Here is a 27,061-nt window from a genome sequence, read left to right as displayed (position 1 = left end):
TTTTTTAGAGATTTAGAGTATTCCCCCTCCTGGTGGTATAGCTAGGAGACACCTTCACAAATGGAGATTTCCCTTACAAATGTAAATGTCTCTTTCAAAAAGGTAACTTCCACTTGGCTTGCAGAGCTACTCCTATTTTTGCTGCTTCTTAAAAATAACCAGCTTAAAACAGTAGGTCAAAGAGACATTTCTTGGGGTGGCAATATTTACTCCCATACACCATATATAATGGAATTGGCATTATTTCTAGCAATGTCATACTATCAGTTGTAATTGCATTGTAAATGTTATGTATTTTAGATTTTGTGGGGGTCAAGGATAGGCTACCCTAAGATGGGCCACTTTGACATGAAGATTATTTTGAGCTGAAGGCAATGAAGACCCTGTGGGCTCTTGAGAAACTTTTGCCCCTTTGTTAACTACTTAGAATACTCAAATTAGGGGTCTTTCCAAAATAAGGGTTCTAACAGAGATACATTTTATCTGAGTGACCCATCTGTATGGCAGGATAAACACCAAATTATCAAACATCTGCTCTTCATTTCGCTCTGTGAATTACATTCCTTTCCTCTGAAGTCTCAGATCTCTACCCTCTTCTCCTTAGTTCACAATGACACGTATGCCTCACTTTGCCTGTCTTTGGAATTTCCACGACTGTGTGGCTTCTCTCTACATACACCATTTGATTTTCTCCTCTAATTCTGTGTCATGTCAATTTGATTTTTAGTCCAGCTGGAAGAACCTCAAAGGGGACAGGAATTTTTGCTCCCCAATAATATACAAACAAATGTGTAGCTTAATGGAGTAAATTATTTTGTAAATTTTTCCACATAAATTTAAAAGGTATAAGTTGTATTTAAATAGATATGTAAGAGATGCCTGGGTGGCTCAGTCAGTTGAGCATCCGACTCTTGATTTTGGCTCAGGTTGTGATCTCACCATTCATGGGTTCAAGGTCAGGCTGGGTGCTGACAGCGTGAAGCCTGCTTGGAATTCTCTCCCTCTCCCTTTCTACCCCTCCTCTGCTCATACTCTCTGTCTCAAAAATAAACATTTAAAAAATAAATGGGTATATACAATTTGGATTTTAAAAAACGATTGTTTTATAAGCTAAATCTTGGAGATTTTAGATCATTGGTTTGAAATCTCTCAACAATAGGGGCGCCTGGGTAGCTTAGTCGGTTAAGCGTCCGACTTTCGCTTAGGTCATGATCTCACGGTTCGTGGGTTCGAGCCCCGCGTCGGGCTCTGTGCTGACTGCCAGCTCAGAGCCTTGAGCCTGTTTCAGTCTGTGACTCCCTCTCTCTCTGACCCTCCCCTGCTCATGCTGTCTCTGTCTCTGTCTCCTAGAAATAAATAAAATATTTAAAAAAAAAAAAGAAATCTCTCAACAATAATTAAGCTATTAAAGTAAACAAATCAAACATCAAACCAAGTAAAGTAAATACAGCCATGCTCTCACCCCTCTCTGATCTCCCTAAACCTAGTGTTCTTAAGAGTATATGTCGCATTAGAATTGTCAAACAGCACAACTACAATCCTTGCAAAGGCCTCAGTTCTTCAGACTAAATTTTCCACTATCCTATCCATGCCCTTAGCAGATAGGCCCAGATTAAAAATTGTACTTCTCAGTAATTATATGATATTTCTCTTTGTCAGAGAAACTTTCATCATAGTCAGAACTACTATTAAAAAGTTTGTAATTCATCATTATAAACAAAAATGAGTGTGTTGCTGTATTTGGATAAGGCAGCTGATAACTTGGTTGCTATCCTGTGGTTAAAATCTATGCCTGTTTTGGAGATACAGACTATCTGAACATCATATGATTTTACTCTAGGTCTTAAGCACCTTTATCAATCCTAGTGTGGTATCCCAGATGTCTCCTTTAGGTGTCCAGAGTGTCGACTCAAATTCCAGTGTCTTTTGGGCATATTTTAAAAATTTGCTGTTGATAATTGATTTGAAATGTAATTTGGCATTCTATCTTGAACAGCTAGCTAAATCCAAAAGAAATAACTGTTAACCTGCCAACCAGATTCTTACTGTCTGCATTGGCTGTTCAGAATATTTTTGGATGACCTGGAAAACACAGGAAAGCAAAACTAAAGGATTTTTAAGGACAGATTTTGCTCCTCCTCTACCTTCTGGTTTCTTGATGTGTAATAGATGCTGACATATCTTTGTTTGGTTACTCTTCCTCGTCCCGGAAGGAACAAGATGAGTAGGTGGGAGAGCTTTGTTCTACTTCCCAATGATGCTTCTGTTTGCAGACCAAACAGTCGACTTTGGCTGATGTTTACAGATACCTTCAGGAACTGATGTTGCCTTCAGGGTAACAGACCAGCCCTTCTCTTGGCAAAGAGTTTTTGTCCCTCTGCCAGTTCAAATGAGGCTCCCCTTTTGTTCTGTACAATAACAGGCTGCCTCTGCCACTCTCTCTGGTTTAATCGCAGACAAGGCTCAACTGTTTGATATATATCAGCTGAGAGATAAACAAAAGCCCAGACCTAAATCTCAAATAACAAGAGGAAGAAGGACGCCTCCTTATCCACCCATCTCTTATCAAGTGCCTTTTGGGTCTTAGAATGGACTCTGACTAAGCACTTAGTGGACTGGGGCCTTACTGCACAGTTTATGATACATAACATTAGAAATCCCACAATTCTTGGTGAATGTGAACCAACACCATTAAACCATTGAGGTGATCACTATTTCAGTATGCTGGTTAGACCTTGAAGACTGGTCCCATAGGCAGTAGGTCTTGTATGTGATACACATGTAAACTGTGTGTTCATTGAAAGCCTCACCTATAATCAGTAGACACTGCCCCATTAATAAAAGAGGGTGTTGGTGCCTGGGTGGCTCCATCAGTTAAGTGTCCAGCTTTGGCTCAGGTCATGATCTCATGGTTCGTGAGGTGGAGCCTGCTTCAGATTCTGTGTCTCCTTCTTTCTCTGCCCCTCCACCCCGCCCGCTCTCTCTCTCTCTTTCAAAAGTAAATAAACATTTTTAAAATACTTTAAAAAAAAATCTCTGCCTCTTAGAAATTACTTGTTATGAAGAATCTTGAAAAGATTCACTTTGGGGCACCTGAGTGGCTCAGACAGTTAAGAGGCTGACTTGGGCTCAGGCCATGATCTCTTGGTTTGTGAGTTTAAGCCCAGCCCCACATCATGTTCTGCACTGCAGAGCCTACTTGGGATTTTCTTTCTCTCCTTCTGTCTCTACCCCTCCCCCACTTTTGTGCACACATGCGCAGATGCGTGCGCGCACACTCTCTCTCTCTTTCTCTCTGTCTCAAATAAGTAAATAAGTAAACAAAGAAAAGATTGACTTTAACCATATTATTGTCTTCCATTCTCTTATCTGGTAAGTAATTATAGTCTTTTACTTTATTTTTTTTTTTAATTTCTATAATTTTAATTTCAGTATAGTTAACATACAATGTTCATTTCCCCTAGCTAGTTGACCATACACCCAGAGAGCTTTGAACATTCTGTGTTGTAACAAACTTTGTTTCAGTGCTGGCAAAGTAGCTGTAACAGCATGCCTGCCCCCACCCACACACAGATAACTTTCTGGAAGGGTCAGTAAAAATCCTATTAGAAGCAGATAATTCTGATTTTAAACAGGAGTCACACATGTCAGGATTCCAAATGAGATTTTACCATGCCATGATTTGGGGGAATTTTGTGAAAATTACAGATCATAATATTTATATAATACCTACTGTATCTGTCACACACATTAAATTGCAGTTATTTTTATCATTTGACATTGTCCATTCTTTGGTTCATATGAATTGAAGGTTTAGTCACCCCATCATTAATCTTAACAAAGACATACCATTCTTCTTTTAATTCTGGCAAGGTCCTGAGTGTTTGGTTTTCTTTTCTCCTTTTCATTATGACACTCAGGAATGTGGGAGATAAGTGGTCCCAGAGAGAGTCATGAATCACTGATTCGTTTTTAGATAAAACACCTGAATCCTCCTAAATATGTAAGGTTTTGTTCAGAGAAGTACAGAAGTTCAGTTTCTGTTTTTTCCCCACCCATTACAAGTCACATTACCAGAAAAATTCTTCTTAATATCCAGCACAAGCAACCAATCAAATGGGTGTCCATCCATTCTGGCTCAGTGAAGGTGAAGAGCTCCAAAACAGTCCTGCCTTGGTGCGACGACTTTATATTCCCTACCTCTCCTGTCTCCGGACGCCTGGGCCACCAGCCTCAAACACCCAGCCCAAGGACCTGGTTTTTAAATTTCAGTGTACCGACAACATGCAATTTCAGCTTCCTAGACTTTGCCCATATACTTAGACTTTGGCTAGATTATACCAGAGAAAGTAAACCCATCATTTAATCGAGTTAACACCATAGACACTAAATGAAACATTTCTCATATATTCATAGGTAACTCTGATAATCAATTTTTAATGAGTAGTGTGTTTGCTCATTCTCTCTTACTTTTCAATAGGATTTTTGTTTTGATAAACTGATAGTTGATATTGTTCCGTGTATAACTTTGGGATTTTTTTCATATTAAGCTTCCATTGGGCCACATGTAAGGCACAGTGATAAGTAAATATTTCTTAGGATTCAGGAGACACATTGTAAAAGCTTCCATTCTGCCTAAGATTACCATGGTGTAATTCTTGAATTCCCACAAACTTAAATACTAGGTGTTGAAAAACATATTTTAGTACTTTATGATAGATCTATCATTTTAATAATTACTACTTATTTTCAGAGTGGTGCAATAACAAATTCCCTTCTGACTAGTGACTTCTATTCATGGATATAGTGCTATAAAATAATCCACCCTTATCGTTCATACTCCTGGGTTGTTAAGTAAGGTAGCAACTATTTTTGATACGCAGGAGCAAATAGCTGAAGCAGTGAGGTTCCGTGTACTTTCTGTCAACAAAGGTATCTACTGCCAGAAAACCCTGATAAGTCCCCTTTCAAGCAAGCAGAGTCTGGATAATACCAAACTACAAGACAACAGTTTGTGTGTGTGTGTGTGTGTGTGTGTGTGTGTGTGTGTGTGTGAGAACTGGCAGTCCTGCCAAACTGAATCACTTTTCTCACCCAAAATAAACGCCCTGAAGTTTAACAAAGTTAAGTCATCCATCTGCAAGGTGTGTAGTGGCTTTAGCTAGTGAGAAACCTTTTGATTTGTCAAAGCAGTTTTAAACTCCAGCTATTTCTCCAAGCCAGAGGTTGGAAAGGTCAAAGGGAAGCTTTCAAACATGTGATAGCATTGTCTCGCAGTTGGGGGACATAGGGTATTTGCTAACCAAATTGCAGTGAATGAATGTTAGATGAGGTGTGCTCTGTTCCGGAGCCGCCCCAGGGAGGAGAATAAGGAACAGCTCTCCTATCCTGACTTTACCACTACTGTGCTGTCATCAAGCAACTTAAACTCAGTGGACCTCAGTTTCTCCAGGTATAAAATAAGATGACTGAAAAGATGCTTTTTCAGTTTCTGTCAAGCTTCTTCAAAGAATAGATACAGGATCTTGGTTCAAATAATCATTTCTTGGTGAAAAAACTACAGTAAAAATTGTTTGACTTAACTTTATGAACCCATGAATTTTCTTTTATTCATTGGATAAAGTGTCAGTTTTTCAGATGCAGTAAAAATTAAGGACATGAACCTTTAATTAGAATAGTCAAATGAAAACCAAAGTCACAGAAGGGATTTTGTTAAAATTAAAAATTCATTGTATCAATCCAGCAACCATTAAATTGTTAGCATATCCTTAGTTTTATATGTATTAGTCTCTCTCCTCAACTGTTAGGTTGAATCATGAAATTGCATTTTTGCAGGTTAAAAACAGTCTTGCATCATTGATTTTGTCCTCTAGATTTGATCTTCACAAGAGCAGGATACAAGGCTGTGTGTGCCGTTTTCTTGTTCCCATTAGTTCTTGATACAATGCTGGGCACATTTGTTCTTTGACAGTATGTATTGAAAGCAGTTTGGGGAAAGAAAGGCTTTTGAAATCACTTGGTGTAATATTTTATTTTAAGTTTATTTATTTTGAGAAACACAGAGATGCATGAGTGGGGGAGGGGCAGAGAGAGGGGTAGACCGAGAGAATTCCAAGCTGGCTTCCTCACTTCCAGTGCAGAACCTGATGCAGGACTCAAGCCCACAAAATCTTGAGATTATAACCTGAGCCAAAACCAAGAGCCGGATGCTCAACTAACTGAGACCCCCGGGCACCCTACAACCTATTATTTTAAAAGTGAAGAATACCCCAAAAGTTCTCAGAATTGTTTTGTTTTTTTTTTTGATGTTCAGAATGACAGACATTATAAATAAAAAGTTTTGAATATCTTTGAATGTTCTACCTACCAGTAAAAAGAATGGGCCTGGTAAATTTTACAGGACTAGTTCTTAGCAATTAAAGTTAGCCAAAGGGAATAATTAAGGGTGATTGTCAAATTTCAAAGAATGTGAAGATGCTGCTTTTGTGCCGTTTTTGTTGACACAGGTGTTAACATTGGGGGGAATTCAATTTTTTTAATTATTAGTGCTAAGAAGAAAACCTTAACCCAAAGGAATATAGTAAAAATAATACTAGAATATGAACGTGATCTGAATTTGAAATATGATCCCCAAATAAATTACTTTGCTGTATTTGATACATTTCAGTTCTCTATAAGGAAGCAACCTCCACTGGTAGATATAGTTACTGTTTATAGAAAGATGTCATGGCCTAGCAAAATTAGAAATAGACAAAGTGCAAAAGTATTTCTAGGTCATGCTTTTGACTTAGGTCTTACTGTGGAACTTCGCACTTTTGTCACATCTGTCTGCCATTTTAGCTATTGAATCATCATCACCTTTAAGAACATCTGGGTTGATATTTGTCAATAATTATTTATACTGAAACCTACAAAACCCTAAAATAATACAGTCCGACATCATGTCTTTACAAATGAGGAAATTGAGGCCTAGAGAATTTAAGTAACTTTAAGTTACTTAGAGTTAAGACACAGAACAGGTTGGGACTTGGACATCTTCTATACTATATCTAATGTGCCACTTGTTTTTTTACTTGCAAAATGTTTGTCTCATATCTACCCTCTCAAAAATGGATTGAAGATGAAGTAAATGATGCTATGACCTTGGCGCTTAGAGTGAAGCAGACAGAAAGCTTTTATTGACGTGACGACATGTTATATGAAGATAGTTAAAAGTTGTGTCCATATTTGACAACCATTGGGAAATTGATAATTAATTGACCCTAGAAAGTGTCTGCCATGTTTTTACAAATATTTCAGTTTTCCAAACACTTGGAAGAAGCATGAGTCAAATAAAGCTTTGAAACAAAGTCCTGTTAGATATGCAGATTAAGTCTTAAGGTGTTTTGTTTGTTTTTCCTGGTAGAAACATGAGTTCAGCAGGCCCTGATGGGAGGAAAGTGATGAGAAGGTGTGATGGACTGATCGACTCGTTGGTCCATTATGTCAGAGGAACCATTGCAGATTACCAGCCAGATGACAAGGTGATTCACGCATTAAATATCTTGCATTTGATTGACATACTTTGTCTTACTAAGATTCTTCAGAGTATTCTGGAAGTAGCTATTTGGCATTAACTCATTAACTAGAGATATCCCATCCATGCTTAGAAATATTAAAAAATCTGCCTACCCCCATTTTTCCATCTGCTTTCCAGACCCAAATTTACAACTAGCCATTTAACAACTCTATGTAAATCTTTGAATGGAGACCTAGTGCTACATGTGCAGTAATGAACTTAAATTCATATCTTCTTACTCCCAAACTTGCTCCTTCTCTGAATAATTCTCCTTAGTAATTACTACCACCCACCAAATGAAGGCAGAAATCTGAGTACTCTCCACTGCCTTCCGTCCCTCACATCCCACATCCGGAATCCACCAGGCAGCAAACCAGGTGCGCCCCACCTCAGACACGCCCTCTGTCTGTCCGCTCCTCCCTCATACAGCTGCTGCCCTGGTTTGCGCGTCTTTCATACTGATCACTGCATTACCCTTCTAACTGGTCCTGCAAACAATAGCTTCTGTTTTCCAGTTCCATGTGGCTACTAAATTATGTATCTTAAAATATAGAATCGTTCTGAACACACTCTTAAAAGTGAACTGGAAAGGCTTTTTCAGGGTTGTAAGAAATTCAGCCTCTACTTCTTAGTATTGTGGTCATGACCATTCGTGATCTAGTCATACTCATTCCACTTCCCCCAAGGAACCCAATAGGCCAAGCACATCCTACAGCTTCTAGTAAACTCTGTGAGATCTAAAGCCTCGTAAGTCCTGTGATGACATACCTGCAAAAGGACATCTACATGTGTATGGTCAATATGCACGTCTCTTTTCTCAGGCCACGGAGAACTGTGTGTGCATTCTTCATAACCTCTCCTACCAGCTGGAGACAGAGCTCCCAGACAGATACTCCCAGAGTATCTATATTCAAAACCGGACTATTCAGGCTGACGACAACAAAAGTATTGGGTGTTTTGGCAGTCGAAGCAGAAAAATAAAAGAGGTATGTTGGGAGGACTTTGAAAGCAAAAGTGGGCCTGTGTGTATTTCTGAGTACTTAGTATATCTCAGGCATGATTCTAAGTTGTTGTAATCCTTACATTGGCCTTACAAGGTATGCAGTGTTGATACGCTCATTTACTGATGAAGAAACAGAAGTACAGAAAGGTTCATGAATTTTCCCAGAAATTTTCAGGAAATTAGTAGAGGGGATGGAATTCCATCCTGGGCAGTCCGGCTCCAGATTTGCATTGTTCTCCACGACATCATACTGCTGTAGGCTTTACAAGTTAGGAAATCAGCTTAATACAGCATAGCCAGTGGTGTAGAAATTACTTAACATTAAAAGCAACCCTGATGTTTGGCATTTGGATATCCTAAAAGTACACCCACACGAAGGAATACTGTCCATTCTGACATTTCGTGAAAACTGGAAGAATGTAACCCCTCCTGTTCTTCAGACTATCATGGTGCATATTTGTGAACTTGGAGAGCAACTGGTAAATTTAGAATCCTGATGTTATATCCCAGACAGCTACACAAGACTGAGGTGAGAGGACTGTTTTTCTTATCTCCAGAGTGGTTGTGACTAATTTAGCTTTTGGCTTAACAGCAGCCTGAAAACTATTCTAGAACAGCCTATGCTTAATTCTCATGGGTTCTCTTTCACTATGAAATGTAAAGTTGGGAAGTTTATGGGATGTTGTTATGGAAAAACAGTCATTGTGAGCTCAAAGTTAACTGATTGGAAATCATACATATATGGCTTTTCATTTCCATATCAGGTGCTTGTTATTATGCCAAGTATTAGTCTCTCTAGATTAGATGGTATTTCTGGTCTCTTGGTTTGGGTGTGGAATTATAGAAATGACTGGAAGGCATTAATTCTGGATTTCAATATGTATGTGGTTAGCAATATCAGGACATGCCAATGCCGGAAGAAAAAAGCAACCCAAAGGGTGTGGAGTGGCTGTGGCATTCCATTGTGATAAGGATGTATCTGTCCTTGATCGCCAAGAGTGTCCGAAACTACACTCAGGAAGCATCCTTGGGAGCTCTGCAGAATCTCACAGCAGGAAGTGGACCAGTGAGTATCACCCCTGGTTTTCTGCTTTTTGAAAACAATGACATTGTTGGGCCTCCTGGGTAGTTCAGTTGGTTAAGCGTCTTCTCTTGGTTTCAGCTCAAGTCATGATCTCAGAGTTCGTGAGTACGAGTCGCATGTAGTGCTTTGTGCTGACAGTGCAGAGTCTGCTTGGGATTCTCTCTCTCCTCTCTCTACCCCTCCCCTGCTCTCTCTGTCTCTCAAAATAAATAAATAAACTTAAAAAAAAATAATGACGTTGTAGGGCATGCCGCCATCAGGTTCAGAGATGAGATAGTGAAGTAAGAGCAAAAGTTTTCTCTCTCCGGTCAAGACAGTTTTCAGTAATTGCCAGCAGGAGTTCTAGCTTTCTAGGACTTTCAGCCTCCATTTCTTTGGAGCCAAGTCAGGCTGTGAGTGAAAGACTCCTAGATATTTATATTAGAGCTCTTTCAGTTACAAGTCTCAGAATCCTACCTAAACTGGCCTGGACAAAGAAGAAGAATTTCTTGGCTCATTTAACTGAAAAGTCCAAGGTGGGCCTTTCTTCTGTCATGGTGGGTATGGTGCCCCAGCAGTTATAGTTAATAACTTTATCTCTGGGTTCTCTTTTCCCTTTGGTTTTATGCTCAAAGGCTCTCCTCATATGGCAGCAAAGGTCACCGTTGATTTCAGACTTACATTTTGTCCAGCCCAGTGTCCCCACAGGAAAGAAACTACTGTTTTCTCAATAACTCCATTTGGAACTCAAGACATGAGTCACTTGCCCATTTCTGAAGCAGTACCTGTGGCTAGGAGCCTGTGATGTTCTCACTGGCCAGGACTGGGTAGTGTGCCCACATGTGAATTTTGGGGATGAGTTAGAGCAGGCAGAGGTCACTGCCGCTTGTATCACATGGACTGCAAGGCTGAAGGGGTGGCTCATCACCAAGAGGAAGAATGAGTCCTGGGTAAGCAAAAACACCAGATGTCTACCTTGTATGGAGTTGAAAAGGACATCTGTGCTTTTGTGTCCCAGAAACTCAACTTCATAATAAGGAGCTGCTTCTCTTCCTGATGCACTTACTTTAATACCAGCCAAGTCAAAATAGATAAAACAGTGATAGGTCACTTCCTTCCCTATATATTTTACACCTTACTTCATAGTTAAGGATTCTATAAATATTTATTTATTTGAACTAAGCTTATATTCCTTGCCTTGATCATGAAATTATTAGAATAACCCCCCACAATAGTTCATTATATGTCCAATTTCCAGTTATCCATCCCCAAAGAAAGGAGTACTCTTGTGGATAACAAAATATCCTTTATTCTTTACTTGAGAAAACGTGTTTATTCTTTAATGTGTTTACAGAGAAGTTTGCTCTGTTTTGAACCAAAATTGTGAAATACTAAAACCAATATTTCTCTTAGCACAACCAGGGGCACCTGGGTAGCTCATTTGGTCATGCATGACTCTTGATTTCAGCTGAGGTTATGATCTCACAGTTGTGAGATCAAGCCCTGCATCAGATTCTTTTCTGGGTGTGGAGCTTGCTTAAAGTTCTCTCTGTCCCTCTCAGTCTGCCCCTCCCCTGTGTGCGCCTGGCTGTCTCAGTCAGTAAAGCATGTGACTCTTGATCTCGGGGCTGTGAGTTCAAGACCCAGGCTGATGTAGAGATTACTTAAAAGTTAAAAAAAAAAATAAGACCAAACTTGAATAGCTCTGATTTTCTGTAAAATTTACAGTGCATGAAGAGATGGAAACAAGAAATTTCCAGGAATGACACAGTCATCTCATCTTACCTTCCCATTTCCCCATGCTGGGTTTCCCATTACCTATTTTTTTTTTTTTTCCACTTTCCCAAACTACAGAAGCCCTCCTCTTAACTACCAGCAAACTTCAAAGAAAATGCCAGGAATTAACTTAATATACACGTATGTGTGTGGATATCTGAGTTCACTGTGTTCTGAATATGGTTCATTATGGGCTATCCCTTTAAGCTTGGCTTTTAGCCTCTTCTATTCCAAGATCTCTTATGGAATCCAAATAGTCCAGAAATCATGTTTCTGATGATAGGTACTACATACAGAAATATTTGTGCTACCTAAGTTCTGAATATGTAGTTTATTACCTAGAGTTTAAGTTCCTTCATTCATTTATTAAACAAACATTTTTTTAAGTGCCTACTATATAGCAGGCACTAGCCTAGTGCTAAGTACATAGTGGTAAATAAGATAAAATCCCTGTGTTTGGTTAGATAATCTAACTGGGATAAGCAAACAGATAGGAATTTAAGGTACTCAGAGATTCTAAGTCCAAAAGGAATCCAAAAGGAATCCAAGCATTGCAGATATCCTCATAACTGTCCTAATTGTGTCGAGACATTTAAAATTATACCTAATGGTAGCCCTGTCCAGTCCTCTGAAAAGGGGCTTACAACTGAACTGTTGTAACTGTTACAACTGAACTGAGTATGGTATTAATCCGTACTCAGAGTTGTTAGAGTGTAATTTGACTGGAGATTTATAGGAGAAAATCCTAAGCACCATGGGACAATGATGTGTTCTTTTAAATTAAAAGATGCTTTTTATTAAAATTTTAACTTGCATATATATATCTTTTCTAGTTATTACTTTTCCTAATTTTGTTATGCTTAAATAGGTATGATAAAAAAAAATACTTGGTTTTATAATTTCCAGAAAGAATCATTGAATAGGAAAACATGAAAAGCAGGGCATTTAAAATAGTTTCAGAAAATAGCCAGTCTATTAAACTTGGGTTCATAACACAGAGCAGTTGATGGCCATGTGCAAAGAGCTTAAACTAAAACGGGTAATTTCCTAAAATATAGGTTATATATTTAAGTATAAAATTATGACAGTGGGGCTTCTGTCTGGGTGGTTCAGTCAGTTAAACATCCAACTCTTGATTTCAGCTCAGGTCATGATCTCACAGTTCATGGGATTGAGCCCCACATTGGCCTCTATGCTGACAGTGCAGAGCCTGCTTTGGATTCTCTCTCCTTCTCTCTGTGACCCTCCCCTGAACACACGTATGTGTACATACTCTCTCTCAAAATAAATAAATATTTTAAAATAATATAGGGATGCCTGTGTGGCTCAGTCAGTTAAGCATCTGACTTCAGCTCAGGTCATGATTTCACGGTTCGTGGGTTTGAGCCCTGCATTGGGCTCTGTGCTGACAGCTAGCTCAGAGCCTGGAGCCTGTTTCAGATTCTGCGTCTCCCTCTCTCTCTGACCCTCCCCTGCTCATGCTGCCTCTCTCTCTCTCTCAGAAATAAATAAAACATTTAAAAAATTTTTTTTAATAATATAAAATTATGACAGTAATGTCCAGTCAGTAAAATTACATTAATAAAATTTATTGGTTCAGATATAATGGTTCAGTATAATGGTTACTCTAATAATAATTAAGGGAAAAGAAAGGATTAATCAAATATGCCCATTTAGCAAACTAAGTACAGTATAAATTAAAAATGGAGTATAAATTAAAAGATTAAGGTATAAACTTTCAATTATAAGATAAATACGTCCTGAGGATATAATGCACAGCATGGTGACTATAGTTAACAACACTGTATTGTATACACAAAAATTATTAGGAGAGTAGATCTTAAGAAGATTACCACAAGACGAAAAAGAATTGTAATCATGTGTAGTGATGGATATTAACTTATTATGGTAATTAGTTTGCAGTATATACATATATCAGATCATTATGTTTTACACCTAAAACTAATACAATATATGTGTCAATTATGTATCAATAGAAATAAGTTAATTGGGGGAGCCTGGGTGGCTTAGTCGGTTAAGCGTCCGACTTTCGCTTAGGTCATGATCTCGCGGTTCGTGGGTTCGAGCCCCGCGTCGGGCTCTGTGCTGACTGCCAGCTCAGAGCCTGGAGCCTGTTTCAGTCTGTGACTCCCTCTCTCTCTGACCCTCCCCTGTTCACGCTGTCTCTCTCTCTCTCCTAGAAATAAATAAAACATAAAAAAAAAAAAAAGAAATAAGTTAATTAAATGTCACATATTCAAAGTTTAAAACCATTGAAATAAGCACTTTTCCGATTTCTAAAACACTTTAAAAGTTTTTAATTTCGTATCTGTTAGGAAAATACAAAACATATCCCCTACCCTCACACCTTACTAGAAAACAAATTCCTAACAGCAATGAGATTTAAATGTTAAAGACAAAACTATAAAGCTTGTGAAAAAATATCTTCATGACCTAGAATAGGGGAAGATTTTTAAAAGTGGATGCAAACATACTATTATAAAATATGTATTTTATTAATTGACTACATTAAAATTAATAACTTATGCTGCTATGCTATCAAAAGACATTGTTAAGGCAGTAAAAAGGCAAACCACAAAGTAGAAAAAGATTTTTGCAACATGTGTAAGTAACAAAGTTTGGTATGTAGAAAATATAAAAAACTCATCAAATTAACAATCAAAAGGTAACCCAATAGGAAATGGGCAAGAGACTTGAACAGGTGCTTCACAAAATGGCCAAAAAACATTTGAAAAGGTGCTTAAAATCTCATTAGTGATCAGGGCAATATGAACTAGAAGTGCTTTTTGCAGGTAGTTGACCAACTAACTAATAGTCATTCTCACATATCCCCTAGAGGTGAAATAGAAAAATCTCTTGGGTAAATCTGTCTGTTTACTTTCCTTTTTGAGCAAATTCTAAAAACCATCTCACTTCAGACTTTCTCATTTCCCTCCATGAATCAGAATTAATAAGACTAATATTTTAGCTATGCTTTCCCTTGATTGATTAAACATTTGAGAATCTAGACTTCATCTAGACTTGCATGCTTCCAATGATCACTTTTATATACTAACATCAAAGCTCTTTATTATATATAAGAATATATCATCAGGTGGTATAGTATATACGTACAAAGCAAGATTTTAATTTTTTTTTAATATTTTTATTTATTTCTAGGAGAGAGAGAGAGAGAGAGAGTGAGCAGGGGAGGGTCAGAGAGAGGGAGACACAGACTCTGAAATAGGCTCCAGGCTCTAAGCTGGCAGTCAGCACAGAGCCCGACGCGGGGCTCGAACCCATGAACCGCGAGATCATGACCTAAGCGAAAGTCGGACGCTTAACCGACTAAGCCACCCAGGTGCCCCAAAAGCAAGATTTTAATTTTAAAAGCATCTTATGTCTTAAGAGAAAACAAAAATTTTAGGAAATAAATATCTTGTGACTTTTTAATCTTTCTCGATCTCCTGAGATGATAGTAAATCTTTAGGAAAACTTGATAACATTCATAAAGTTCAGTTCAATAAACATTTACATAGGACCTCTCATGTTCTAGCACCGTACAAGGCATTGAGAGGGGATAAAAGAGATGGATAAGATCATCTCTTCCTTTAAAGGAGCTTCTAGCAGGAGAGATAGTGTAGTTTGTAACCTTGAGAATTAGGGAGTAATGATAAGGAAAGAGGAAAATTGATGCCAGGCCAGATGAAAGCAACTGAACACCATTCTGGAAACAATGGAGAGTCATTACAGAGTTTAAATCTGAGGCGTAACATAATCAGATTTTTAGAAGGGTTATTCTGGTATAAGGCTTTGAATTCCCAACTGGCCTTTAAAAAACGGCAAGTTGACTGGCAACATTTGTTAACTACTGGAGCCTGGAGACCATAAACTTGCAGAAGTACCAATCCACAGATGCACTGTGTACTCTAGCAGTATTTGGTGGCCAAGTATAAAATCAGTTTCACAATTATACTAGGTAGATAGGAAATGAGCTGGAATGAGAAGAGAGTTCAGAATATTGAAAGATAGTTTTTGATGTGTTGGTTCACGTACAACTAGTCTAAATAAGAAAGAAAGCTAAAGCAGAAGAGGATTGACAACTTGATGTGTGGAGAATAAAGGTTGAGATAAGGGCACTGGAGTTCTTGATGAGGCTGAAGAAGAAATACGGTAGGAGTGAGGGACAGAGAGCAGAGAACAGGAAATTGTGTACAGAGTGTGACATTTGAGTTTATGTTTTCAAAGGCAAGGTGCTTTGCGGTGAATACAGGTTCTGTATGACCATGGAAGTGAATGACTGATGTATGGATTAGATCAGGGTTAGTGACGTTTAGGAAGTCTAGGAACTATGGCATAATTAATGAGGTCATCTACAGTGAATAGGGGGTAAACAAGGCTCTGAGCCAGTCTCTGAAGCCTCCAGGAGATGTTGGGAAAGGAACAGTGGGCCTTGAAATGACAAAGAAAACGCTATGGGAGTGATAGAGCTGGATGGCAGTGACTCAGAAGACTAGAGCTGCTGGAATGTAAGGGAAGACATTGAGACAGGCCATTGGAGAGAGAGGGGAATGCTAAGCTACCTCTGTGCCCAAGTCACAGGAGCGGTACAGAATAAATAGCCTCCTCTCTGGATGGCTACACAGGAAGGACTCTCCCCAGAGTGGAGCAAATGGAGTGCTCTGCAAGCTAGTGTCACAGACTTGTTTACAATAAAACATTCTAAAATAGTGATTATTAAACTTCTTTTGAGTCTTGGACACTTTGAGTACCTAATAAAATTTGAGAAATTTTATTATAAACATCAAAGTAAGTTTTGTTTTTTCTACCACTTTAAAAAAATGTTTTTTAATTTTTTTTAATGTTTTATTTATTTCTAGGAGAGAGAGAGAGAGAGACAGCTTGAGCAGGGGAGGGCCAGAGAGAGAGGGAGTCACAGTCTCTGAAACAGGCTCCAGGCTCTGAGCTGGCAGTCAGCATAGAGCCCGACGCGGGGCTCGAACCCACGAACCGCGAGATCATGACCTAAGCGAAAGTCGGATGCTTAACTGACTAAGGAGCCCCTAAAAAAATTTTTAAGTAATCTATATACCCAGCATGGGGCTCAAACTCACAATCCTGAGATCAAGAGCCACATGCTCCACCAACTGAGCCAGCCAGATGCCCCAAAATAAAAATAGTTTTAAGGACTTGCTGTCCCCTTCCTAAAACCTTTACTGGACCCTATCTTCAGAACCCCTGTTCTAAAAAGTAGAGTGGAGAATATAAGAGCAATTGGCAAGAGGGAGGGGAAAATAAGCAGTATTTAGATAAGATAAACAGAAGATAGACACCCTGAAGAATGGTCAAGAATTATAGGAATTTCTGGCAGGCAGCCTCAAGTTAGCTTCAGATAGAAATCTATGAAGTTATAGACACAAGCCAAGATCCCTGTATTAGAGGTTTGTGGATGCCAGGCAGGTTTTGGTCAGCATGCAGACCCCCTGAGAGGAGGTGGCTCTCCTAATTCCAAATAAGATTTGTCTCCAGTGGCCCTGGACTTAGACCAGCAACTTGCATACACAGCCTCTGATGGAAAGCATAGAATTAGATAGACTCTAAGTAGCCATACATTCTTTTCCCTAAAGGCTCAATATCTCTTTTGGAATAAGCTGGCTTTTTATATAATTGAACAAGTTTATTAAAATAAGTAAAATGCCAAAATGTGAGCAAGAAGAAATAGAAAATGTGACTAAGCCAACAACCAGCAAGTACATTGAATATTAATCAAAGGCATCGCCCTTTAAAATTTTTCTCAGCTCAATTGTCTTCATGGGTAAATTCCACCAGACCCACCAAGTTGAGATTATACTTACATTACACAAATAGTTCAAGAAATTACAAAAATTGTTGGGACACCTGGGTGGCTCAGTCAGTTAAGTGTCCGATTTCAGCTCAGGTTATGATCTCACAGTTCGTGGGTTCGAACCCCGCGTCGGGCTCTGTGCTGACAGCCAGCTCAGAGCCTGGAGCCTGTTCCAGATTCTGCGTCTCCCTCTCTCTCTGACCCTCCCCTGCTCATGCTCTCTCTCAGAAATAAATTTAAAAAAATTTTTAAAAAAATAAGAAAATACAAAAATGGAAAACATTATGCAACTAATATCATGACACTAGTATTTCATTCTAAAACATCATCCTTATATCCTTTTCACAATGTTGAGCTGAAAATATGAATAAAGCAGAAAGAAAGGAGAAGACAGGCCCATTTTATTTATGACCAGGCAAAAACATAGGAGGTAACCAAATCCAATATTCTATTTAAAAATATCAAATAAGCTGTTTTTATCCAGTAAGAAAATTGAAAACATAATAAAAATTTAAAGGAAGTATCTCCAGGCTGGTTTTGTCAAAGCTTTAGTTTTCAACAGCCTCTAGTAATCTAGAGAAATTTCATATTAGCATGAAGTCAGATGCAGTGATATTGCTATGTCTCATGCAACAGATGCCGACGTCAGTAGCTCAGACCGTTGTCCAGAAGGAAAACGGCCTTCAGCACACCCGGAAGATGCTGCACATTGGTGATCCGAGTGTGAAAAAGACGGCAGTCTCCCTGCTGAGGAATTTGTCTCGGAATCTCTCTCTGCAGAATGAAATTGGTGAGTCAGCAAACCTGTCTTCATGTAGTGAATACATATCAAAAATACAAATGTAGGGGCATCTAGGTGGCTCGGTTGATTAAGCATCCACCTCTTGATTTTGGTCATGATCTCAGGGTTTGCAACATCAGGCTCCATATCAGGCTTTGCAGTGACAGCACAGAGCCTGCTTAGGATTCTCTCTCTTTCCCTCTCTCTTTGCCCCTCCCCTCTCTCTCAAAATAGGTAAATAAACTTTAAAAAAAAGAAAGAAAACACAAATGCAATAAAACACTGACTGTATCACTTTTTTTTTTTTTTTTTTTTTTTTTACAATGATGAACTGAAAATGTGACTAAGGAACAAAATGTGATAAAATAGACCTGGCCTTTGCACCCAGGCATCAAGGATCATCTTTCTCCAAGGGTCTCAAATAGGATTTTTTTTAATACCCAGCATTTTTTGGTCTTGTTTTGATTACTACAGAAGGGAAACTTTAGACCTAATTATAATTAACAAGGGAAGTACCCATTTGATGTTTTTCTGCCTTCAGTTGTGTCATTGTGGATAGTCTTTTTAACCCATGCACCTGGCTTTCAGAATGCTCTCTGGGTGGCCTGCTTAAGCGCTGATCTTCTGAAACATTAAAGACAGTGGTGTTGGGGTGCCTGGGTGGCTCAGTTGGTTAAGCGCCTGACTTCGGCTCAGGTCATGATCTCACGGCTCGAGGGTTCGAGCCCCGCATCGGGCTCTGTACTGACAGGCAGCTCAGAGCCTGAAGCCTATTTCAGATTCTGTATCTCCCTCTCTCTCTGACCCTCCGCACGCACACTGTCTGTCTCTGTCTCTCTCTCTCTCTCTCTCTCTCTCTCAGAAATAAATTAAAATATTAAAAAAAAAAGACACAGTGGTGTTCACTTTAGAAGCTTGGTCCTTGGGGTGCCTGGGTGACTCAGGCGGTTGAGTGTCCAACTCTTAATTTTGGCTCAGGTCTTGATCCCAAGGTCATGAGATTGAGCCCTGCATTGGGCTTCCCTCTAAGTGTGGAGCCTGCTTGGGATTTTCGCTCTCTTACTGCCCCCCGCCACCTGGTCACTCTCTCTTTCTAAAAAAAAAGAAGAAGCTTGGTCCTTGTTGCACTACAAAAAAATGAATGAATGGACAGGTCACACGCAAAAAAAAAAGACAAAAAGGAGCCTACTAAATATACCGGATTCGGCATAGATGGTTTTGAAATGGGTACAAGGAAACATTTGCTCTATTTTTTGAGAGTCTGTATTATTGCCAAGGCGACAGCTATTTACACTATGAAATAATGTTTTCATTTGCTTTATACATAGAAATGCCTGATAAATACTTGTGAATCAAGTAAAAAACTATATAATGAGACAATAGGAAAACAATGCCAAAATTAGTCATGCTTCCTAATGCTCCATAAATTAGTCGTTTCTGACAACTTGAAAACTAGTTTTTCACAAAATTCCACCAAATTTGTAAACAAATGCTCATTTGTTTTTAGTGGATTGGATTGATTTGGAATACACATACTCGCGTGCGCGTGCGCGCGCGCGCGCGCACACACACACACACACACACACACAGATACGATATGATACTATACGATACTATACGATACTATACGATACTATACTGTACTGTACTATACTATACTATACTATACTATACAAGAAGTCTGTGATTATGTTTTAATAATGTCATTTCGAAAGCCAGCCAGCAACACAATACTAGACAGGTGGTTCCATACAGTGGTTTCGTGCCAATTATAAATATAGAGAGAGCCTGGAAATTTTTCAGCGAATCTGAAAGAAACCTTGCTGTAGGCACTCTGAAAATTATGACCGCGCTCTCCTCATTGTCCTTTGTGTTCTTTTGTGTTGCACTTTAATCAGGCATATCATCCTTTGACTTTTTTTTCTTTTCCTAAAGGAAATGTTGACTCCATCTTTAAAACAGTGCTGATGGAAATATTTGCACTCCACACATTACGCATGTGCCTTCAGGGCAGAAATGCTGTTGGTCTCAGGTCAGCCATCCTCTAACTACCGGGAAGATATAGTACAGCCCATACTTTATTTTTTTAAATAAATAAACATTGTATTTAATTCTTCAATTGAGCAGGAAATGGCCTTGGCAAAATCAAGGGTTTTTTTGTATTTTACTCTACTTAATGTTTGTCTGTTTTCTTTGTTTGCCTACTTTGAGTGATTTCTGGCCTTGATACGTTGCATCTTAAATTTTGTTGACAAGCTTGGGTAATTATAATAGTCACACTTTTTTCTGTTAACATTTAATGGCTTAGCAATGTGACTTCTCATTCCATATTTGTCACTTTTAACTAGAAGCTAGGTAAGTGGAAAATCATTGCTTTGGGTGGTTTTATTAAAGAATAACAACATCAGTTTTTTTTAAAAAAGAGGTGTTCATTTAAAAATTCAAGCAATTAATAAAAGCACAACAAATGACACAAAAATACTTCCTCCTACCACTTGGAAAATAACCATTGGTAGCCTTAGGTGAATATTATTCTTGACATCTCTCTATGCCCATATGCAGATAAAAGTTTTAGGCAAAGAGCTAAATAAATCATGTCATTAAAATTGGATCATACATCTAGTGGTTAACTAAAAATTATTAGAGTTAATTTTAACAAAACAAAAGGAAACTGAATGATATGGAATAACTCAGCTTCAAATGCATTTTTCATTACATTTCAGGCATGTTTTAGATATTGTGATAATGTGTGCTCGCATTTGTCTCAGTCCTGATCTCTAACTCTTGGCCAAATCTAGAGGAATGTCTTAATTGCATGTCCAGCCATCTTAGTCTCCTCAGTCTCTAATAGTTCATCTTGTTGTGACATGCATGTCACATGTGTGCAACATATATCAGTGGCCTGTAAAAAGATGAAAGAAAGAAAGAAAGAAAGAAAGAAAGAAAGAAAGAAAGAAAGAAAGAAAGAAAGAAAGAAAGAAAGAAAGAAAATTAGTTAGTTTTTAGGTCACCATCAATATTGTAGAAGAACAAGTACTATTCATATTTTAGTGTATTTCTTATGTTTCTTTTGCCTAATTTCTTTCCTATGTTTGTATTATTTATTCTTTAAGTATATTAATTTTTCATAAGAATTATAACAAGTATTTTCTTGTTATACATGTTTCATAAATATTTCGGGCATGTATAATACTCTTTGCAGCTAGGTTTTAGATAATATTCCTATTATTGAGTTATGTAGGCGTTTTATCATTTTTCACTCATAGATAATACTATAATAAAATCTTTACATAAAGCTTTTTCTATTTTTAAAATGATATCTTTAGGATGAATTTCCAGAAGTGGAATTACTAAATCAAAAGATGTGAAAGTTTTTTAAATTCTTGATGTTTCTGTTAAATGGTCATTGTCATTTCTATCCAAAAGATTTTCAATGTATGGAGCACAGAGTATCTTCTTTTTAAGAACCTTTCTTAAAATTTGAATATTGGAGAGATTACATCTTTCCATGTATTTCTTAACCAGTTGTGTTCCTTTTTAAAATATTCTTTACCCAAAATATATTGGGACGTTCAGATTAAGAGACCACCTTTTTAATCAAGTGTTCTTCTTTCATTTTGTAGCCAAAGAGACTCTGCCTGATTTGGTTTCCATAATTCCTGACACAGTCCCGAGTACTGACCTTCTCATTGAAACTACAGCCTCTGCCTGCTACACGTTGAACAATATAATCCAAAATAGTTACCAGAACGCACGGGACCTTCTAAACACTGGGGGCCTGCAGAAAATCATGACCATCAGCTCAGGCGATGTGTAAGCTCTGTAGTATCTCCCTGTTGGCTCTCTTCCCTTTCCTCACTACCACTCCCAACTCCCATCTGTAAATTAAGTTGTGAATGTCCAGTCAATTGAGTACCATGGGCAACATGGCCAAAAAACAAGATTGTAAAGCTGGGCCAAATCGTTTGGCTCAATCCTTAGTAATCAAGCAAGTGAAAGACTGAATTCTCCAAGCCCAGTAGTTGCCCATTCGCTTCTAAAGTATCCAGCTAGGAGCGCCTGGGCGGCTCATTTGGTTAATTTGGTTAAGTGTCCAACTTTCACTCAGCTTATGATCCCGCAGTTAGTGAGTTTGAGCCCCACGTCAGGCTCTGTGCTGATGGCTCAGAGCCTGCAGCTTGTCGCCATTCTGTGTCTCCCTCTTTCTCTGCCTGCCTCTCTCTCTCTCTCTCTCTCTCTCTCTCTCTCTCTCTGCCTCTCCCTAGCTCGCATTCTGTCTCTCTCAAAAATAAGTAAACATTTAAAAAACTTAAAAATAATTTAAAAGTTAAAAAAATAAAATATCAAGCCAAATGCCATATCTTCTCTGAGTAGTGCATTCCAGGCTTTTATTGACCTAATGAATTCATTTATTTCCCAGAGCCATAGCTGTGATTTAAGAACAGCAGAATATAGGCAAAGTGAGAGTCCTATGGACAGGGATTGCCCTTTTCCTCACTTCAGTCTGGAGCCAGTATCACCCCAGGTGGCTTAAAAGAAGCAGAGATAACACAATAAGTATGAGGCAACATAATCAGAAATTCTTGCTTTCTTGGTTTTCTCTATCACATCTCTTCCACGTCTTATTCCCTTTTGAGAATAGAAGTTCTAATGCAAAAAAAGTCATTCCACATTGCCGTTTCTGTCTTTAAATTTCCCCATTAAAAAAAAGTGAGGAAGAAAATGAAAAACCTTGTATAACAAAATCATTACTATTAGTTAATTTAGAGACATGAACTCCAAAGAGGGAATGAAGATTATTATCTTTTTCTCTTTATACAATTCTGAATTGTTTGATTTGTTAAATACAAGTTACTTTTATAAATAACCAAGAAAGAGAAGAAATGTTACAGCCCGATTCTAATGAGTTGCAAAGCAAACAGACTTAACCTGTGGTAGACAAATGTGCTCCTGGCCACACAGGGGCAAGCATAGGGGCCTGTGGTATCCTGGAGTAAACACACATCTCCCTCCCCACAGCCCCATTCAGGTCGACCTTTGTGCTCTGCAGCCCCACTCTGGCAAGCCTCACGGGGAAAGAAGACCATATTCAGAGTCCTAGGATTAAATGGAGCACTGGTTAGAATGTCAGTTCCCTGAGTCACAATGTCCACCTAAGCAGATCTCGGAAGACCATATCATTTTCATTATTTGAGTATTCAGACATAAGCACATGAGAATCTGCCATCACTTTTGGAAACTTCTTATAGCTTAGCAATGTATGGGGATGCCTGGCTCTGTTACTTCCTTTTTGCCTTGAATGTCTATTTGTGAACTAGTCCTCATATGCCCTGTCTTAAAAAAAAATCAATCAATCAATCAACAAGGAGCTTCCACCAGATGTGCCTGCTTTTCCTTCCTTGCGAGGGTGTTGGGTAAGCTGACCTGTAACTTAAGGGCTAGCCTGGAAATCAGTTGCCATATACAGTGGGTTTTTTCTTCAAATAAATAATTTCAAAGTGCCAAACTACCAATTTTATAAACAAACTATGAATATAAAGCATTTGCAATTCAAGAACATTTTCCAATTTTAAATATTAGAGACCCATAGTTTTCATGGATTTATGGGTATTTCGGTATTAGCAAGTGAGTCTGAAAAGTCCATGAAGTACTAAAACAATCTGTAAGGTACTGACTTGACTTCCCCTTCATACAAGGCTGGTATGGAAGAGAAAAGGCTCTTAGGCAATGAATGAACCCAAGATGTGCTTCTCCAAACAGTACTGCATTTTCGGTTCATGGTTGCCTGTTTACAAATGCCTATCATAGGAAAAATTAAATCTTTGTTTCTTTGGGGGCACCTGGGTGACTCATTTGGTTAAGTGTCTGACTCTTGACTTCTGCTCAAGTCATGATCTCATGGTTTGTGAGTTCGATTCTCACATTGGGCTCTGTGCTGACAATGCAGTGTCTGCTTGAGATTCTCTCTCTCTCTCTCTCTCTCATTCCCCCTCCCTCCCTCTCTCCCCCCTCCCCCCCTCCCTCCCTCTCTCTCTCCTCTTCCCCCACTCGCACATACTCTCTCTCTCTCAAAATAAATAAATAAACATTAGGAAAAAAGCTTTGTTTCTTTGTTAAAAGACAAAATTTGGCCATATGCTATTTGAGGTGCGAAGGAAGAGAAAGAGTCTAAGAAACCAGAGACCTTTAGCCAGAAAAAGGAAGTTCGGGGCAAATTTAAAAGTAAAATACCAAAAACTAAGTACAGTGTTCAATTCTGTGGTGACTTGGATTTATAAGAGGAGTGCATTTCCCATTTGCTCTATACAAAAAGAAATGTTGAAACTATTTTAACAAATGTTTCAACAAGAATGTATTAACTTCAAAATCTCACTCCTACATTCTTAGAGTCTCTAAGTGTGGGAGATATGTTTATTTTTCAGTTATGCTTTCCTGCATTTATATGCTATAAATATACATTATGAGCATACAAACATATTTCTATTCTATAAATAGCATATGTACAATATTTACATATTTAAGTTTGTTTATTAATTTAATGTAAGTATAAATAATGTACATAAATACACAAGTTGTATTTGGTCGATTAGTTCAAGGATTTATGAAATCTAAGGGCATATTCCTTGTAAATATCAGGAATATGCTCTATAAACAACCCTGTGCTAGTGGTTTAAAAATTTTTTTAAGTTTTTTTTTTTTTTCAAACCCAGTGTGATCCCTGGCCTTCAAAGCTCACCATCTAATTCTCGGGTCATGGTGAGTAGCCTGACTTAATGGATGGCCACCAAGCAACAGCAGTTAAAAATTTATGGAATGTCGGAGGCAGCATCCAGAAGCCTGACACGTTCTCACTGAACTCAGAATGCCTTTTTCCTCTTTTCAGTTATGCCCCCAACAAGGCAAGTAAAGCCGCTTCTGTTCTCCTCTATTCTCTGTGGACGCACACGGAGCTCCATAATGCCTATAAGAAGGTAAGAACACTAAAAAGGTGTGTGTCGTCGTTGATAGACAGATAATAGAGATCACTGAAAACATTTAGCATTTTCTTGGGGCGCCTGGGTGGCTCGGTACGTTGAGCCAACTTTGGCTCCGGTCACGATCTCATGGTTCATGAGTTTGAGCCCTGTATCAGGCTCTCTACTTTCAGTGCAGGGCCCTCTTCAGATCCTCTGTCCGCCCCCCTCTCTACCGCTCCCCTCCTCATGTTCTCCCTCCCTCTCTCCCTCTGTCTCAGAAATAAACATTTTTTTTAAAAACTGCATTTTCTTGTCTGACAGTGTTGTTACCTTTCACATTTCTGTTTGCTTATTCCAAAGGCTCAGTTTAAGAAGACCGATTTTGTCAACAGCCGCACTGCCAAAGCCTACCACTCCCTTAAAGACTGAGAAAACGAAAAAGTGCTCTCCGAAATCTCAACCTCCCCGTCAGCAGCCACAAAAAAAGCCCCAGAGGAAAACACCTATTTTTCTACTTCCCAGCCCAAGAAACCTCAAAAAAGCATGCCCTGTTTCTTATCCTTTTCTATTTCCATGGTCCCCAGAATCCAGAACACCAATAATCAGGATAATAATTTTATTAATTTTCCAGAAGACTTTGGCAAGTGTGCTACCAGTAGACACTGGCAACATGCTTGACTTTACCCCCACAAATAGTGGGCTTTGTGATCAGGGCTCACGCTGCAGGGCCTCCTGGAACCAACATGTGGATTCATGTGGAATGGACACGCACAGAATCAATAAGGAAAGAAGTCATTGTATTACAAGCATTTTCAAAGTTTGATTTACATTTATGTTCCTTTTCTGGTCTCCATGTTTCGTCACTCAAATGCACGTTGTTCCACCATTGAGTCACGAGTATGTTGTTCTGCAGTGTTGAAACAGAATGGAAATGACAGAGAATATTGACGGAGTGGTCCAGGAGAAATTTTAATGGCATAATTATATGTTTACCTTATGCTTGTTTTTGTCCTCTTGAATTTTTTTCTCTGATTTTAAATGAACTTAAAAGATTTCTCACAGAGCTTTTTGCATGACTCTAAGAAAATGAAATTGAAATGAAGTGATCATAGCAAATTTAAAAATCTCTTCACAGAGAAAGTCAACTCTGCTTATGAAATTCCCTCTAAACACTGTGTAAATGCTGTTCTTGCTCAAGGAAAATACTCTACCAATAATGACACCATTAAATGCAAATCTCTTCTGAATACTAGGATTCAGTGTGATCTATTTCCTGGACTTTTTCAGTTACTGCCATGGACTGATAGAAAAAATGGACTCTATAATACTCTTCAGCTACAAAAGGAACCAAAACCTCTCAAACAGCTGGGTGAGCCCAGGGCACTGAAAACATAGCTCCTTTGAATGAATTACATGATCAACCAGCCCAATTTTACCCAACATTTCAGAAAAATAGCACACGGCCTCTGAATCTCATGGGCTCTTCCTCAAGCCATTTTCTGTCAAGGAAAGTCTAGAGCAAAAAATGAAGACATTATATTGAGGGAAAATATTTCAAGGGCCATCCAGAAATGATATGAGAAACACTAATGTTGAAAAGTTGACAACCTTATCTGTTGAAGCAAATCTCTATCAAGTATGCTTTTAACTGAGCTGTGATTAATATCATTTCTGTAGAATTAGTCTTCTCAACTATAATTCTGTTATATTTTGCTTTTTAAAAAAAAAAATCTGTTTGCTGTAAGAAAGTAGGAAGGAAAAATGTCATTCAGCTCCTTTTGGCCAGAAAAGTGTAATAGAAAATAAATTCCCACATTCAATTTGATTGTGTACTTAGGCTTTTATTACATTTAGGAGTTAAGTTTCTTTTAATTTTAAAAGCTCAGTGTAGAAGGCTTCAGTTTCTAACGTAGTTCAAAATGAAATTAGATATCAATTAAAACAATTTTTTTAATGTTTGTTTATTTTTGAGAGAGAGACAGAGTGTGTGCATGGGAGGGACCGAGAGGGAGAGACAGAATTGGAAGCAGGCTCCAGGCTCTGAACCGTAAGCACAGAGCCTGATGCAGGGCTCGAACC

The 27,061-nt window shown here is 38.5% G+C and overlaps 1 protein-coding gene across 1 annotated transcript in view; it reads left to right on the top strand.

Annotated features, from left to right (window-relative positions):
- Nucleotides 1-26,807, top strand: part of PKP2 (plakophilin 2) — a 95,369-nt gene extending 68,562 nt beyond the window's left edge. The window contains exons 7-13 of the mRNA XM_039247694.1: nt 7,406-7,523; nt 8,380-8,544; nt 9,454-9,627; nt 17,882-18,035; nt 21,650-21,839; nt 24,910-24,997; nt 25,343-26,807. Of these exons, the coding sequence (XP_039103625.1) occupies nt 7,406-7,523; nt 8,380-8,544; nt 9,454-9,627; nt 17,882-18,035; nt 21,650-21,839; nt 24,910-24,997; nt 25,343-25,411 (958 nt within the window). The 3' untranslated portion in view covers nt 25,412-26,807. The remainder of the gene's footprint in view (nt 1-7,405; nt 7,524-8,379; nt 8,545-9,453; nt 9,628-17,881; nt 18,036-21,649; nt 21,840-24,909; nt 24,998-25,342) is intronic.
- The last annotated feature ends 254 nt before the right edge of the window (nt 26,808-27,061 follow it).

The sequence above is a fragment of the Hyaena hyaena genome, unplaced genomic scaffold (assembly GCF_003009895.1).
Source record: "Hyaena hyaena isolate Hyena2069 unplaced genomic scaffold, ASM300989v1 scaffold_303, whole genome shotgun sequence".
Lineage (NCBI taxonomy): Eukaryota > Metazoa > Chordata > Mammalia > Carnivora > Hyaenidae > Hyaena > Hyaena hyaena.
Note: the sequence above shows the minus strand (reverse complement) of the source record. Positions and strands in the feature narration are given on the sequence as shown.